The sequence below is a fragment of the Erpetoichthys calabaricus genome, chromosome 4 (genome assembly GCF_900747795.2).
Source record: "Erpetoichthys calabaricus chromosome 4, fErpCal1.3, whole genome shotgun sequence".
Classification (NCBI taxonomy): Eukaryota; Metazoa; Chordata; class Cladistia; order Polypteriformes; family Polypteridae; genus Erpetoichthys; species Erpetoichthys calabaricus.
The window spans coordinates 289,737,939-289,750,846 of NC_041397.2; the positions used below are offsets into that span (position 1 = coordinate 289,737,939).

Genomic DNA, 12,908 nt, shown 5'->3' on the forward strand with positions numbered 1-12,908 from the left:
AGGAAGTTTTTCTTTACACAAAGAACAAACGACACTTGGAATAAGTTACCAAGTAGTGTGGTAGACAGTAAAACCTTAGGGACTTTCAAAGCTCAATTTGATAGATAGATAGATAGATAGATAGATAGATAGATAGATAGATAGATAGATAGATAGATAGATAGATAGATAGATAGATAGATAGATAGATAGATAGATAGATAGATAGATAGATAGATAGATAGATAGATAGATAGATAGATAGATACTTTATTAATCCCAAGGGGAAATTCACATACTGCAGCAGCAGTATACTGATACAAAAAACAATATTAAAGAGTAATATAAATGCAGGTTAAAACAGACAATAACTTTGAATAATGTTAAAAGTGTCCAGGGAACAAATCCACATAAAAGAAAGTGATAGGAGTGATCAATAAAAAATAATAAAAAAAGAGAAAAATAAAAGGTAGAAAAATAAAGTCGTACACGGTGCTGCTGAAAAGGCTGCAATTCTCGGCGGCGATGTTTTTTTGCAAGAAATAAGTGGATAGGACTGGTGAGCTCTGTTGGGCTGAATGACCTGATCTTGTCTAGATTGTTCTAATGTTCTAAATGAATCCTTCCATAAATTACATGCTAATCTACTGTAACTACACATGCCTTTTCTCTCTGTGTTTCTATTTGGTTAGAAGCCTGCCCATTCTGTGTGTGATCACATAGCCCCTCTCAACCATGTTAGAACACTCTGGAAACTTCCAGTAGTTGTGCTTTCTGGAAGAGGTTTCCTCTGCCTCTATATATATGTTGTCAGACGTGCACAAATAGGAAGCAACCACAATACCAGTAATACCAACTCCAAGCATGAGATGGCGCTCTTGGTAACACTGTCTCCCTTTTCATCACCAGGACAGATCCGCCACCAGATTACTAGCATCGACTCCTCTGCCAACAAACCAGAAGTTCCAAGTAGTGAGATTTTCAGGTGGATTTGTGCTGTGTCTTTACTTGGACAATATGCAGCACCTCACATTTACAAAACAATGCTCTGTACCTTGGCAGTGATGTGAACAAGAAGTACACATAGAATTTAATTTGACAGGTGTGCGACAGATTACATGCATTATGCAGCTGCAGAAAAGAACAGGTAAACATGGAAGTGTGAATGAAACTTCAGGGAATACCCCAAAAATCTTTAAAAACTCCCAAAACTTCTATAAGTGAGTTTCGTGACAGGAATGTGTACCTGGCGCACAATCTCAACTTAGTTGCGAATTTCTTCTCTAGGTGTAGCGTACTTACAGTATCCTGTGGCAGTCTGCCAAGTGGTGTTGCTCTGTATTGCTCATACAGCATTTCGTGTCGGTTTTTCGTGGTGCTTATTAAATGTGTTCTGCGATTTTCATGATGGGTGATCATAAAGAACAGCGAGTCTGCGTTCAATTTTGTTTTCTCTTAGGGAAAACAGTTGCTGAAACTGTAGTGATGCTTGAAACTGCTCTTAAAAAGGAAGCTGTAAGTAAAACACAGATCTACGAGTGGTTCTTGCATTTCAAACGAGGGGAAATGTCACTTGAAGACAAACCAAATCTGGCCGATCTTCCACAATTCGGAATGACGAAAATCTTGAAAAAGTTTGCAATGCAATTTACGGAGATCACCGTCGGACTGTTGAAGAGGTTTCTGAATTGAGTTGTGTGACTTGGACTTTTTCCCACGTTCCCTACTCACCTGATCTTTGCTCTATGTGATTTTTTCTTGTTCCCACATATGGAAAGAGAACTCAAAGGAAAGTGTTTTTCTGCCGTCAAAGAAAAATCACTGCAGCCATTGGACAAAGTTCCTCTTCAGCAGTTCCAAAAATGTTTCCACCAGTGGGAAAACCATTGGGACAAGTGCAATCATTCACATGGAGTGTACTTTGAAAGAGAATAAAGTTTCAGTAAGTAAAAATTATTAAAACAATTGTTTTTCAATTCTGGTTATTTTTGGGTAACCCCTCATATGTGAATCGAAGCTCGTCTGTTTCGTGTATCACTAAGTGCCAAGTTTAATGGGATTGAAGCTGCAGCAAAATACAGGATATTACTGTGTCAGCACAGCAAAGTTCACATATATTCAGCCTTACTGTTGTATATTATTCTGTAAAACAACTGTCCTCCTCATGCCACTGTCCCCAATCTTAATAGTTTTTCTGAATATGAGGGATTGATTTTGTTCATGTTATATTTTTTATTTTCCATGGACACCACCATTTTGTGGTATGGTTGTGAGGGACATAGTTTCAGTTAACTGTCTGTTCTGGTATTGACCCCCGCTTCATTATAGGTTTTTGATTCAACTCTTGGTCCTTTCTTTATTCTATAGAAGACTGTCATGTCCTGACAAGCAGTACTGCAAAATACACACAAAATATTTGAAAGGAGTCTAACATATCTAAACTGGTCCAAGTCTCGCAGGTCGAGACGTGATTCTCAAACGCACCTGTTAAACAGTGTGTAGCGTATAGCGGCAAAATACGGCAATTGCAAAGGCTACACCCACAGGGCTTCTTCCTTAAACAGCCACCCACAGGTTCTCCAGTCCGTGCATCTTAAACTGACAACTTTATTTCAGGAAGAGAGGAAAAGATACTGAACAAGCAACTTGACATTGAGAGAACATAATCCTAAAATTATATTCAGGAGCTCAGTAACACAAGGTAACTGAAGCTTAATGATTAAAGTAAATGTTGTAATAAGCAGTGTGTGCGACATTAGAAATAGATAGACAGACACGCAGACCACCGCAGCTACTGAGCGCCACATGCTTGAGATGTAAGTCTGTCCACTACAACTTCAAACTTAACCACAGCAAATAGACTTTAGAAAAGCATTGTGGTCTATGAATATACAACATGTTAAAATGCTGTGGCTATTCTGTTATGGCAGTAATGTTCAATTTCTTTAGTTATTCATTTAGATGTGCAGTCAGAAGGCAGATGTCGCGCAGCTTCTTTGGTGCATCAGTGTTGTTAGGCAGAATTGTTGATTTGGGTGTTTTGAGTACTGAAATCTACATCTCCTTCATTGTCAGCTCTCTTAATGGCAGTCCTTTTGAAGAAGTGTGACACACCGTTTACTTCACATGTACATTGTCCAATTCGTATATTTAATGAAGATAGCTGCAAATTCATTTAAGCTTACATCAACTCCTACACTAGCGTAATGCTGAACAACAGAGAGCGCACACAGCACCTGAGACAGCATATCGTTCACGTTTACCACTCACCCATTGATGCCATCAAATGCCAATGTATAATATGATGGTATAATATGATGTTCATTTTAAAACATGTAATATGCTCTCTGCTCACACCGCACACATTTACATGTCTAATAGGGCTTTTTAGGAGTCTTTTCGACTGTAGATGTTCATCTTAAACAGAAGCTTGCTGTCTGTCGGACCAGGTTATCGAGGGCACCTCTGATCTTTGCTGTTCTCCTACTTTGAGCACTGCCTCCATGAGGGACTGGATTGGTTTAGAAATGTGTCACAAAGTGAGCCGTCTAATCGTTCCCACCCAGTTTTTAGCAACATTAACTCGTGGTTGTCTCCAGATGCATATTTCTTACTAGCCATCCCCCACGGCTTCGCCCGCATAGAAGTGAAACAGGACAGTTAGGAGGGCCCTGCCCAGCTCCCCACTCCTGACATCACGTTCCCCCCTACCTCAGGCCCACAGCCTCTGTCTTAGATTAGTGTGAATATATCGCTCCTGCAAGCAAACTATGATACTTAGCGTGATGAGAGAAGTCACAAAACCAACCAGAATGTTCAAGCAAATTACAGAAAAAAAAAACGATCTAAATCTGTTAAGTTGTTCTCTCATTCGCTAGCTAAGCGGATGTAAGATACATGCCCTGAGGACCCGCCCCAGGCCCACAGATTCGCACAAATTAATCAGTACCACAAGTGAACTATGATACAAAGTGCAATGAGAGAAGTAACAAAGTCAACCAGAATCCAATCATCCATTATCCAACCCGCTATATCCTAATTAAAGGGTCAAGGGGGTCTGCTGGAGCCAAACCCAGCCAACACAGGGCGCAAGGCAGGAAACAAACCCCAGGCAGGGTGCAAGCCCACCGCAATCAACCAGAATGTTCAAGCAAATTATGGAAAAAAACCCGATATAAATCTATTAAGTTGTTCTCTCATTCGCTAGCTAAGCAGATGTAAGATACATGCCCCAAGGACCACATTTGGCAAATAAATTGGTACCGCTAGCAAACTATGATACATAGCGCAATGAGAGAAGTTGCAAAATCAACCAGAATGTTCAAGCAAATAGAAAATATAGAAAAAAAACCCAAACTAAATCCGTTTAGTAGTTCTCTCGTGAAAAGCGGACAGACATACAGACAGAGAGACAGACGTTGGATTTTATATATATATATATATAGAGAGAGAGATATCTGGCTACAGTGAGACTAATCTGGTCCAGTAACTTATACGTATCATCTGACTCAAGGGTATCTCATGGCCCAGATGCATTTACCACCTCCTGGTAGACCCCCAGCAGGCCATGTTCTCTTTTTAACTGTTTTTCTGCCACACCAATAGCCTTTTACATGCAAAAATGCCCATTCATTCTCAGGCATCTTTCATTCGACTATAAAAAAGTAAATTCTTAATTGAATTGTTTCATGAATTTTTTTTTCATTCTTTTCCCTTAAAGCTCCGTCTAAATGAATCTAAACATCCGAAAGGAAGCAGAAGCTTTCACAAGACCAAATGATGCATTCTGGCATCCTAAGACAACGTCACACTTACAAGTGCAAAGGGATGCAAAATGTTTGTAAATGGACCACTGCAGCATCTGAGATCACGGCCCCTCCAGATGGCGTAATCTGCTTTCCTCGTCTAACATGTTTTAAGACCACAAGTAAACCGAGTGAAGTTCTGAAAGTGACTGGGGGTTGCCTGGCAACCGAAAGGCAAAAAAGTCTTTTCATGGCTTCACAGTTTTCTGAATTAAAGTGATTAGCCACCTGCGGACAATATCCATTTAGGAAATGTTTTGAATCGTCTATCTGAAGCGGTAAACTCACTCATTTGAAAAATGGAATGCTGTTATGGAGGACATTTTTCCAAAAGTGTAAAAACCCTGGAGATCTTGTACAAAACATCATTTTACACAGTTCAACAATAAACACTAGACCAGCCTTGGACAGACATCACTTCACGGGTTTAAAATGTTTTAAATATAGCTTGCTAAAATTGAGATTTATTTGCAAGAGACTTTTGAAGAAGCTTTTAAAATAACAGGCATTGACTTTGGACATTTTGGGCTTCTCCTTGTAGCCGGTATTTTTCATTTTCAGAACATATATTTGAATTTTGATTTAAAAAAATGTTTACTAATTGAATGGTAGGCAAAGTAGTGAATGCATTTCCCTCTAAAATTCAAGCCCATTCATACTGAAAGAGTTTTATGCTCTTCCTATACTTGTATGGGTTTTCACCAGGCCCTCTAATGTCCTTACACATCCCAAAGATAGGTTAAGTCATTAATTTGCAATTCTAAATTAAGGGAGATTCTAATGAGTTATGATGTGTTACCCACATCATAATGAAGTGACAGAAACAAAATAAATACAGTGCATACTGTGGCCGACGACTGGGGATCCTGCCCAGCCAGGCCGCCTGGAAGGTGGAAGGACCGGGAAAGGGACAATACTTCCCCTGGGACACGAGAGGGCAGCCGCCCTGGTTTACATCGGGGCCATCGGATTGGAGTTTAGAAGCTCAACCCTGTTGGGGCCCGTAGCCACCGCTGGGGGGGGCGTTGGGAGGATTACAGTGCCTGGGACTGCAGCACTTCCGCCACACCAGGAAGTGCTGCCAGAAGATCGTCACAGAGCACCTGGAGCACATCTGGGGCATTATAAAAGGGGCCGCCTCACTCCATTAGATGAGTCAGGAGGAAGAGGATGGAGCTTGCAAGGAGGGGAGTAGAAGCAGCAGAAGAAAAATTGAGCAAAGAATAAAGGAAAGAAGGGACTGTGAGCTAATTGTAGCTAATTTAGTGCATTGTGTGGTGCAGTAAAGCTAAAAAGGGAATTAAACGTGTGTGTTTTTGGACATCTGTTGTCTGTCCATCTGTGTTCAAGGGCTGAAACTCAACACAATACTTTGATAGATGGGTAAATGATCCAATCACATGCAGTACTGGAAATGGTCACCTTCTTCTTGCAAACACAGATCAACATGCATAGAGACCTAATCAAGGACTTTGTTAAATGGTGTGACTCAAACCACCTACACCTGAACACCAGCAAAACCAAGGAGCTGGTGGTGGATTTTAGGAGGCCCAGACCCCTCATGGACCCCGTGATCATCAGAGGTGACTGTGTGCAGATGGTGCAGACCTATAAATATCTGGGAGTGCAGCTGGATGATAAATTGGACAGGACTGCCAATACTGATGCTCTGTGTAAGAAAGGACAGAGCCGGTTATACTTCCTTAGAAGGCTGGCGTCCTTCAACATCTGCAATAAGATGCTGCAGATGTTCTATCAGACGGTTGTGGCGAGCATCTTCTACGAGGTGGTGTGCTGGGGAGGCAGAATTAAGAAGAAGGACACCTTACGCCTGGACAAACTGGTGAGGAAGGCAGGCTCTATTGTTGGCATGGAGCTGAACAGCTTGACATCTGTGGCAGAGCGACGGGCGCTCAGCAGGCTCCTATCAATTATGGAGAATCCACTGTATCCACTAAATAGTATCATCTCCAGACAGAGGAGCAGCTTCAGCGACAGACTGCTGTCACTCTCCTGCTCCACTGACAGACTGAGGAGATCGTTCCTCCCCCAAACTATGCAACTCTTCAATTCCACCTGGGGGAGTAAACGTTAATATTATACAAAGATATTGTCTGTTTTTACCTGCATTGTTATCAATCTTTAATTTAATATTGTTTTTTGTATCAGTATGCTGCTGCTGGAGTATGTGAATTTCCCCTTGGGATTAATAAAGTATCTATCTATCTATCTATCTATCTATCTATCTATCTATCTATCTATCTATCTATCTATCTATCTATCTATCTATCTATCTATCTATCTATCTATCTATCTATCTATCTATCTATCTATCTATCTATCTATCTATCTATCTATCTATCTATCTATCTATCTATCTATCTATCTATCTATCTATCTATCTATCTATCTATCTATCTATCTATCTATCTATCTATCTATCTAACATGGTGCTCCGTATTGGTAAAGGTATCTGCAAGCACTGTAGGGGTGATGGCAGCAATTTCCTGTTCAATGTGTCCCTGTAATTGTTCCACTTTACTGAGGCTTGTTCTTGTATACTTTTCCTTTCAGTGCTCACCAAAGGAAGAAATCTGGAGGTGACAGGTCCAGGAAATGAGGTGGCCATAGTCCCTTTGAAATGACCCAATTGCCAAAAAAAGCTATGCAATTTGTGCCATCCTGCAAGATGATGTGTGACAGGTTGCCCCATCTTGCTGAATGAAGCGGTCATCCAGTTCATTCACAAATAAGTCAAAAAGAGCGCCATACCTCACTCATTCGTACATTTATCCAGGAATACTGAGATCTTTATTTTGTTTGGATTGCTTTATAATTAAGACAGTAATACATCATAACTTGGGGCCTCACCCATTAGAATCACCTTATAGAAGAGTGCCCTGTAATAGACCAATGACTTCTTTATTTATGGGAAAGTCTCCAAGATCCAAAACCTTATGCTGGAATCAGGACAAGGTGACTGTTTAATCCACAAGAGGGAAATGCAACTGGCTATATGTGTTATTATAAAGGCTCATAGGTAAGTCTTCACTTGTGTGTTTGGACTTATCCTTTAAGCTGATGATTGCCAGCAAAGATGTTTTAATTTTTATATTTCTGCAAAGTCATTGCCAGTAATCGCCATTTCCTGACCACTATGGCACCGTGGTTCTTTATTTATGGTCTTGGTTGCAGCAGGTAAAATGTCACAATTTCCAGATCCATTTTATCATGATCATCCAATTAGGAAATGAACGAGCAGCAGAGGTTTAAGGAGATCCTTACTCTTATTGAGCCAATGTAGTCACCAACCAAACTTCATGCCTTTGGGGTGATGAAAGAAGTTATAACACCTGGATGAAGTACAACCCCGATTCCAAAAAAGTTGGGATGTTGTGTAAAATGTAAATAAAAACAGAATGCAATGATTTGCAAATCTCATAAACTCAGATTTTATTCACAATAGCACATAGAAAACATTTCAGATGTTGAAAGTGAGACATTTTAATATTTCATGAAAATTATTAGCTCATTTCAAATGTGATGGCAGCAACACATCTCAAAAGGTTGGGAGGCGGGTAACAAAGGGATGGAAAATTAAGTGGTACTAAAATGTAACAACTGAGAGTAACTAATTCAGTGAATTGGCAACAGGGCAGTAACATGACCGGGTTTAAAAAGAGCATCTTAGAGAGGCAGAGTCTCTTAAAATTAAAGATGATGCAGAGGTTCACCAATCTGCAAAAAACTGTGTCTACAAATTGTGGAACAATTTAAGAATATCGTTCCTCAATGTAAAATTGTGAAGACTTTGAATATCTCGTCATATACAGTACATCATACTATCATCAAAAGATTCCAAGAATTAGCAGAGATATCTGTGTGCAAGGGACAAGTCCAAAAATCAATTTTGGATGCCCGTGATCTTTGTGCCCTCAGGCGGCACAGCATTTAAAAACAGGCCTGATTCTGCCATGGAAGTTACTGTATGTGCTCAGGAACACCTCCAGAAATCATTGTCCGTGAACACAGTTCTCTATGCCATCCACAAATGCAGGTTAAAGCTCTATCATGCAAAGAAGAATCCATATGTGAACATGATCCAGAAATGCCACCGTCTTCTCTGGGTCAAAGCTCATTTAAAATGAACTGAGACAAAGTGGAAAACTGTTCTGTGGTCAGACGAATCTAAATTTGAAATTCTTTTTTGGAAAACATGGACACCATGTCCTCTGGTTTCAAGACGAGAAGGACCATCTGGCTTGTCATCAGCGCTCAGTTCAAAAGCCTGCATCTCTGATGGTATGGGGGTGCATTAGTGCCTATGGAATGGGCACCTGGCACATCTAGAAAGGCACCATTAATGCAGTCAGGTATATATAGTTTTTAGAGCCTCCATCCAGATAATGTCTTTTTCAGGGAAGGCCTTGCATATTTCAACCCAACAATGCTAAACTGCATACTGCGTCTATTACAACAGCATGGCTTTGTAGTAGAAGAGTCCGGGTGATGAAATGGCCTGTCTTCAGTCCAGACCATCCACCAGTTGAAAACATTTGGTGCATCATGAAACGAAAAATATGACAAAGAAGACCCAGGACTGTTGAGCAGCTAGAATCCAATATCAGACAAGAATGGGAAACATACCCCTACCAAACGTCCAGCAGCTGGTCTCCTTAGTTCCCAGATGTTTGTGGACTATTGTTAAAGGAAGAGGGGATTTTCCACAGTGATAAACATGGCCCTGTCCCCACTTTATTGAGACATGTTGCTGCCATCAAATTCAATTTAAAATGCTACATTTTCTTAGTTTAAGCATTTGATATGTTTTCTGTGTTTTATTGTGAATAAAATATGGGTTTATGAGATCTGAAAATCATTGCTTTCTCTTTTTCTTTATATTTTACAGAGCGTCACATCTTATTATTTGTCACCTATACAGATTACAGTGAAATTCTTACATACTGAACTGACATACAAGTCATCGTTATGAGTCTCTGGACTTAATAAGAATTTTCTGATTTTTACAGCCTTTAGTGATAGTTTAGTAATGGTTAATATCACATTACACTGTATATTTTATGGAATATTTCTAGTATTGTTTATTCATTATTTTAGGTTCTGTTGAGTATTATATTTTAATGGCTTGCTACACCATCGTATTTATTCTGTGCTCACTGCCAGTTCTTGAAATTTGTTGCTAGGATGCTGTCATTATCTGGAGTCATGAATATGATGAAAATGGTGTGAGGCCTCTGAAATATTTCCTGTATTTAAGTTTCCAAGGCCACTGCTGTGTACCATCTGGCCCCTGTTTTTGTAGAGCTGGAGCTGTGTTCTCATTAGAACATTGGAACAATGGAGACGAGAACAGGCCATTCAGCCCAACACAGCTCACCAGTCCTATCCACATAATTCTTCTAAAATAACATCAAGTCGAGTTATAAAAGTCCTTAAAGTCCTACTGTCTACCACACTACTTGGTAGCTTATTTCATGTATCTGTTGTTCTCTGCGTGAACAAAAACTTCCGAACGTGTGTGTGAAATTTATCCATAACAAGTTTCCAACTGGGCCCATATGTTCTTAATGAACTCCTTTTAATGTAACAGTTTCGATCCACTGGACTAATTCATTTAAAATGTTTGAATATTTCAGTCCCATCGCCTATTAATATTGTTTTGCTTAAACTGAAGAGGCTCAGCTCTTTTAATCTTTCCTCAAAACTCATCCTCTGCAATCCTTTAATCAGCCTAGTCACTCGTCTCTGGACGTTTTCTAGTGCCTCTGTCTTTTTTGTAGGATAAACAGAAGGCTTGTATCTTTACAGACCCGTCCAGAATACCCTCATCCCATCACCAACTATCACCTGCAGGCTTCAGCCTAGACAGGCCTATAAACCATTGTTCTTTTACCAGTAACCACTATACAAATTAATTTCATAATTTTTTTAAAAAGTTCAACTATGTCATCTCTTAAATACCTGTTTACAGAAACTCAGAAGGTTAATCTCCTTCAATCTTACTTCATAGTTTCCTCGTAGTCCTGAAATGAGCCTAGTTGCTCTCCATTGGACTTTTTTATTTAGGGGATTCTGGGAACCCACCCAACCTTGACTTGGCTCATGCTTATACACAAACAGAGAAATGTTACACAGCAATTATCCATCCATCCATCCATCCATTATCCAACCCAATAGATCCTAACTACAGGGTCACGGGGGTCTGGTAGAGCCAATCCCAGCCAGCACAGGGCACCAGCCCACCACAGTACACAGCAATTAAGTACAGTAAATCAGTGATAAAGAATATATTAAATAAATAATATAAACAAAACACTATTAACAAATAACGCACACACATAAACCCACCTGAAAAATCCAAACAATGATAATTAATTAACTCAATCAGATAAAAACTAAACCCGAAAAACCACTAGAGAAAAAATTAAGAACAATAAACACAACAAAGAGAGAGATCCCAAGGGATTAACTTCCTGAAGGTTATGTAAAGTTTTGTTTGTGTAAAGTTGGGTGCGCTCCCCGAACAAAGATGTGTTCCAGCCAACATGAAATCACATAAACAAACACCCACAGAACAAGGACATAAATACGATGGTTGAATGTAATTGTAATCCAATTGAAAGCAGAAGCAGTTAAAAAATAGACAACAAAAACACATAAGATGATTCTCTTGCCGGCTTCTTAGAGTACACTTTTATATCCAACACCTCCTTGTTTCTCCTGGAAGCCTCCGTTGCAACAGCCAAAGCTGCCCAAAGGTGTAGGACTTCAAGGGCTGCTGGGATTTACAGTCCATTAAAGTAGTACTGTTTCAACTGTCTGGATGTAGAATCAAAATCTCTTTATTGTCATTGTAAACAAACACAAAGAAATTAGGTACAGTCCCTGTGGTGTCAAATTTAAATAAATATAATTACAAAAGGATAAGAAAGGATAAGAAGAAATAAGGTAGAACACAAACATTCAACATAAGACCTTAATTGCACATGAACACTATTGCACAAGATGTCATCTATTGCACTGCTGCATTGGAGGTGATTAGGTCGCATTCAGTGCCCTAATAGCAACAGGGTAGAAACTGCTATTCAGTCTATTAGTATTGTTTTGATGTTCTTATATCTTTTGTCTGATGGCAACAGTTGGAATATGTCATGAGCGGGGTGTGAGGAGTCTTTTAAGATGTTTTCTGCTTTCCTGAGGGAGCGAGAGCTGTGCAGTTCATCCAGCGAGGGTAAAGAACAGCCGATGATCTGCTGGGCAGTCTTTACGATCCGCTGAAGTGTTTTCCTCTGTGCTGTTGTGCATCTGGAAAACCACACGCAGAGGCAGTAGCACAGGAGACTCTCGATAGAGCAGCGATAGAAGGACACCAGCAGAATAGCAGATAGTGATCAGTCCACCATCACTCCCAGGTCCTTCTCATAAGGTGTACTTTTAAGTTTCACACTTCCCGTTTTTATTGTCATTTCCTTTACATTTACTTACATCAGCTACAAATCTGCCCAAGCATGTATTTTGTTCTGCTCTCTATCCTTTCATTTTTTATTCAAGTTTGACTCCTCTTTGACTAGACGTCTTGTAACGTGTCACCGGCCTAACTGATTGTCAGTTATTCCAGGCTTTTATATGCTCTCTGGGTCTACACCGGGTAATGAAGATCAATGTTTGACAACGACATATCCACGTGTACACTCTATCCGGTTAAGGCAGGTTATTGACAAATGGAACTGAGCTTACTTTTAAAAGAATTAACAGGCATAGAGACAAAGACCCTATGAGGGTTTCAACCTCCTCCTCCTCCTCCTTCAGCTGTAGAAAATCAGAGAATACCTTGCGAAATCCTCTGGTCATGTGCACCATAACATTGTGGTCCCTGCATCTCCATGAGACTCCAAAAGAGAAAATTATGATCAGCTTTTTAATGTCCCTTGAGCAGCCAACTCTCCTCATCCTATTCCTAATATATCGTAATACTAGCCATCCCCCACGACTTCGCCCGCGTATTAGTGAAACGGGACAGTGAGGAGGGCCCCACCCAGCTCTCTACTCCTGACGTCACTCTTCCCACTCCCCTCGGCCCATAGCCCCTGTCTCAGATTAGCG

General features: G+C 40.1%; 1 protein-coding gene across 1 annotated transcript in view; it reads right to left on the minus strand.

Moving 5' to 3' along the window:
• LOC127527571 (E3 ubiquitin-protein ligase SH3RF3-like) overlaps nucleotides 1-1,335 on the minus strand; it is a 154,760-nt gene extending 153,425 nt beyond the window's left edge. Inside the window, exons 1-2 of the mRNA XM_051926672.1 lie at nucleotides 1,282-1,335; nucleotides 1,034-1,110 (exon numbers count right to left, since the gene is read on the minus strand). Coding sequence (XP_051782632.1) covers nucleotides 1,034-1,110; nucleotides 1,282-1,335 — 131 coding nt within the window. The remainder of the gene's footprint in view (nucleotides 1-1,033; nucleotides 1,111-1,281) is intronic.
• Nucleotides 1,336-12,908: the final 11,573 nt, after the last annotated feature.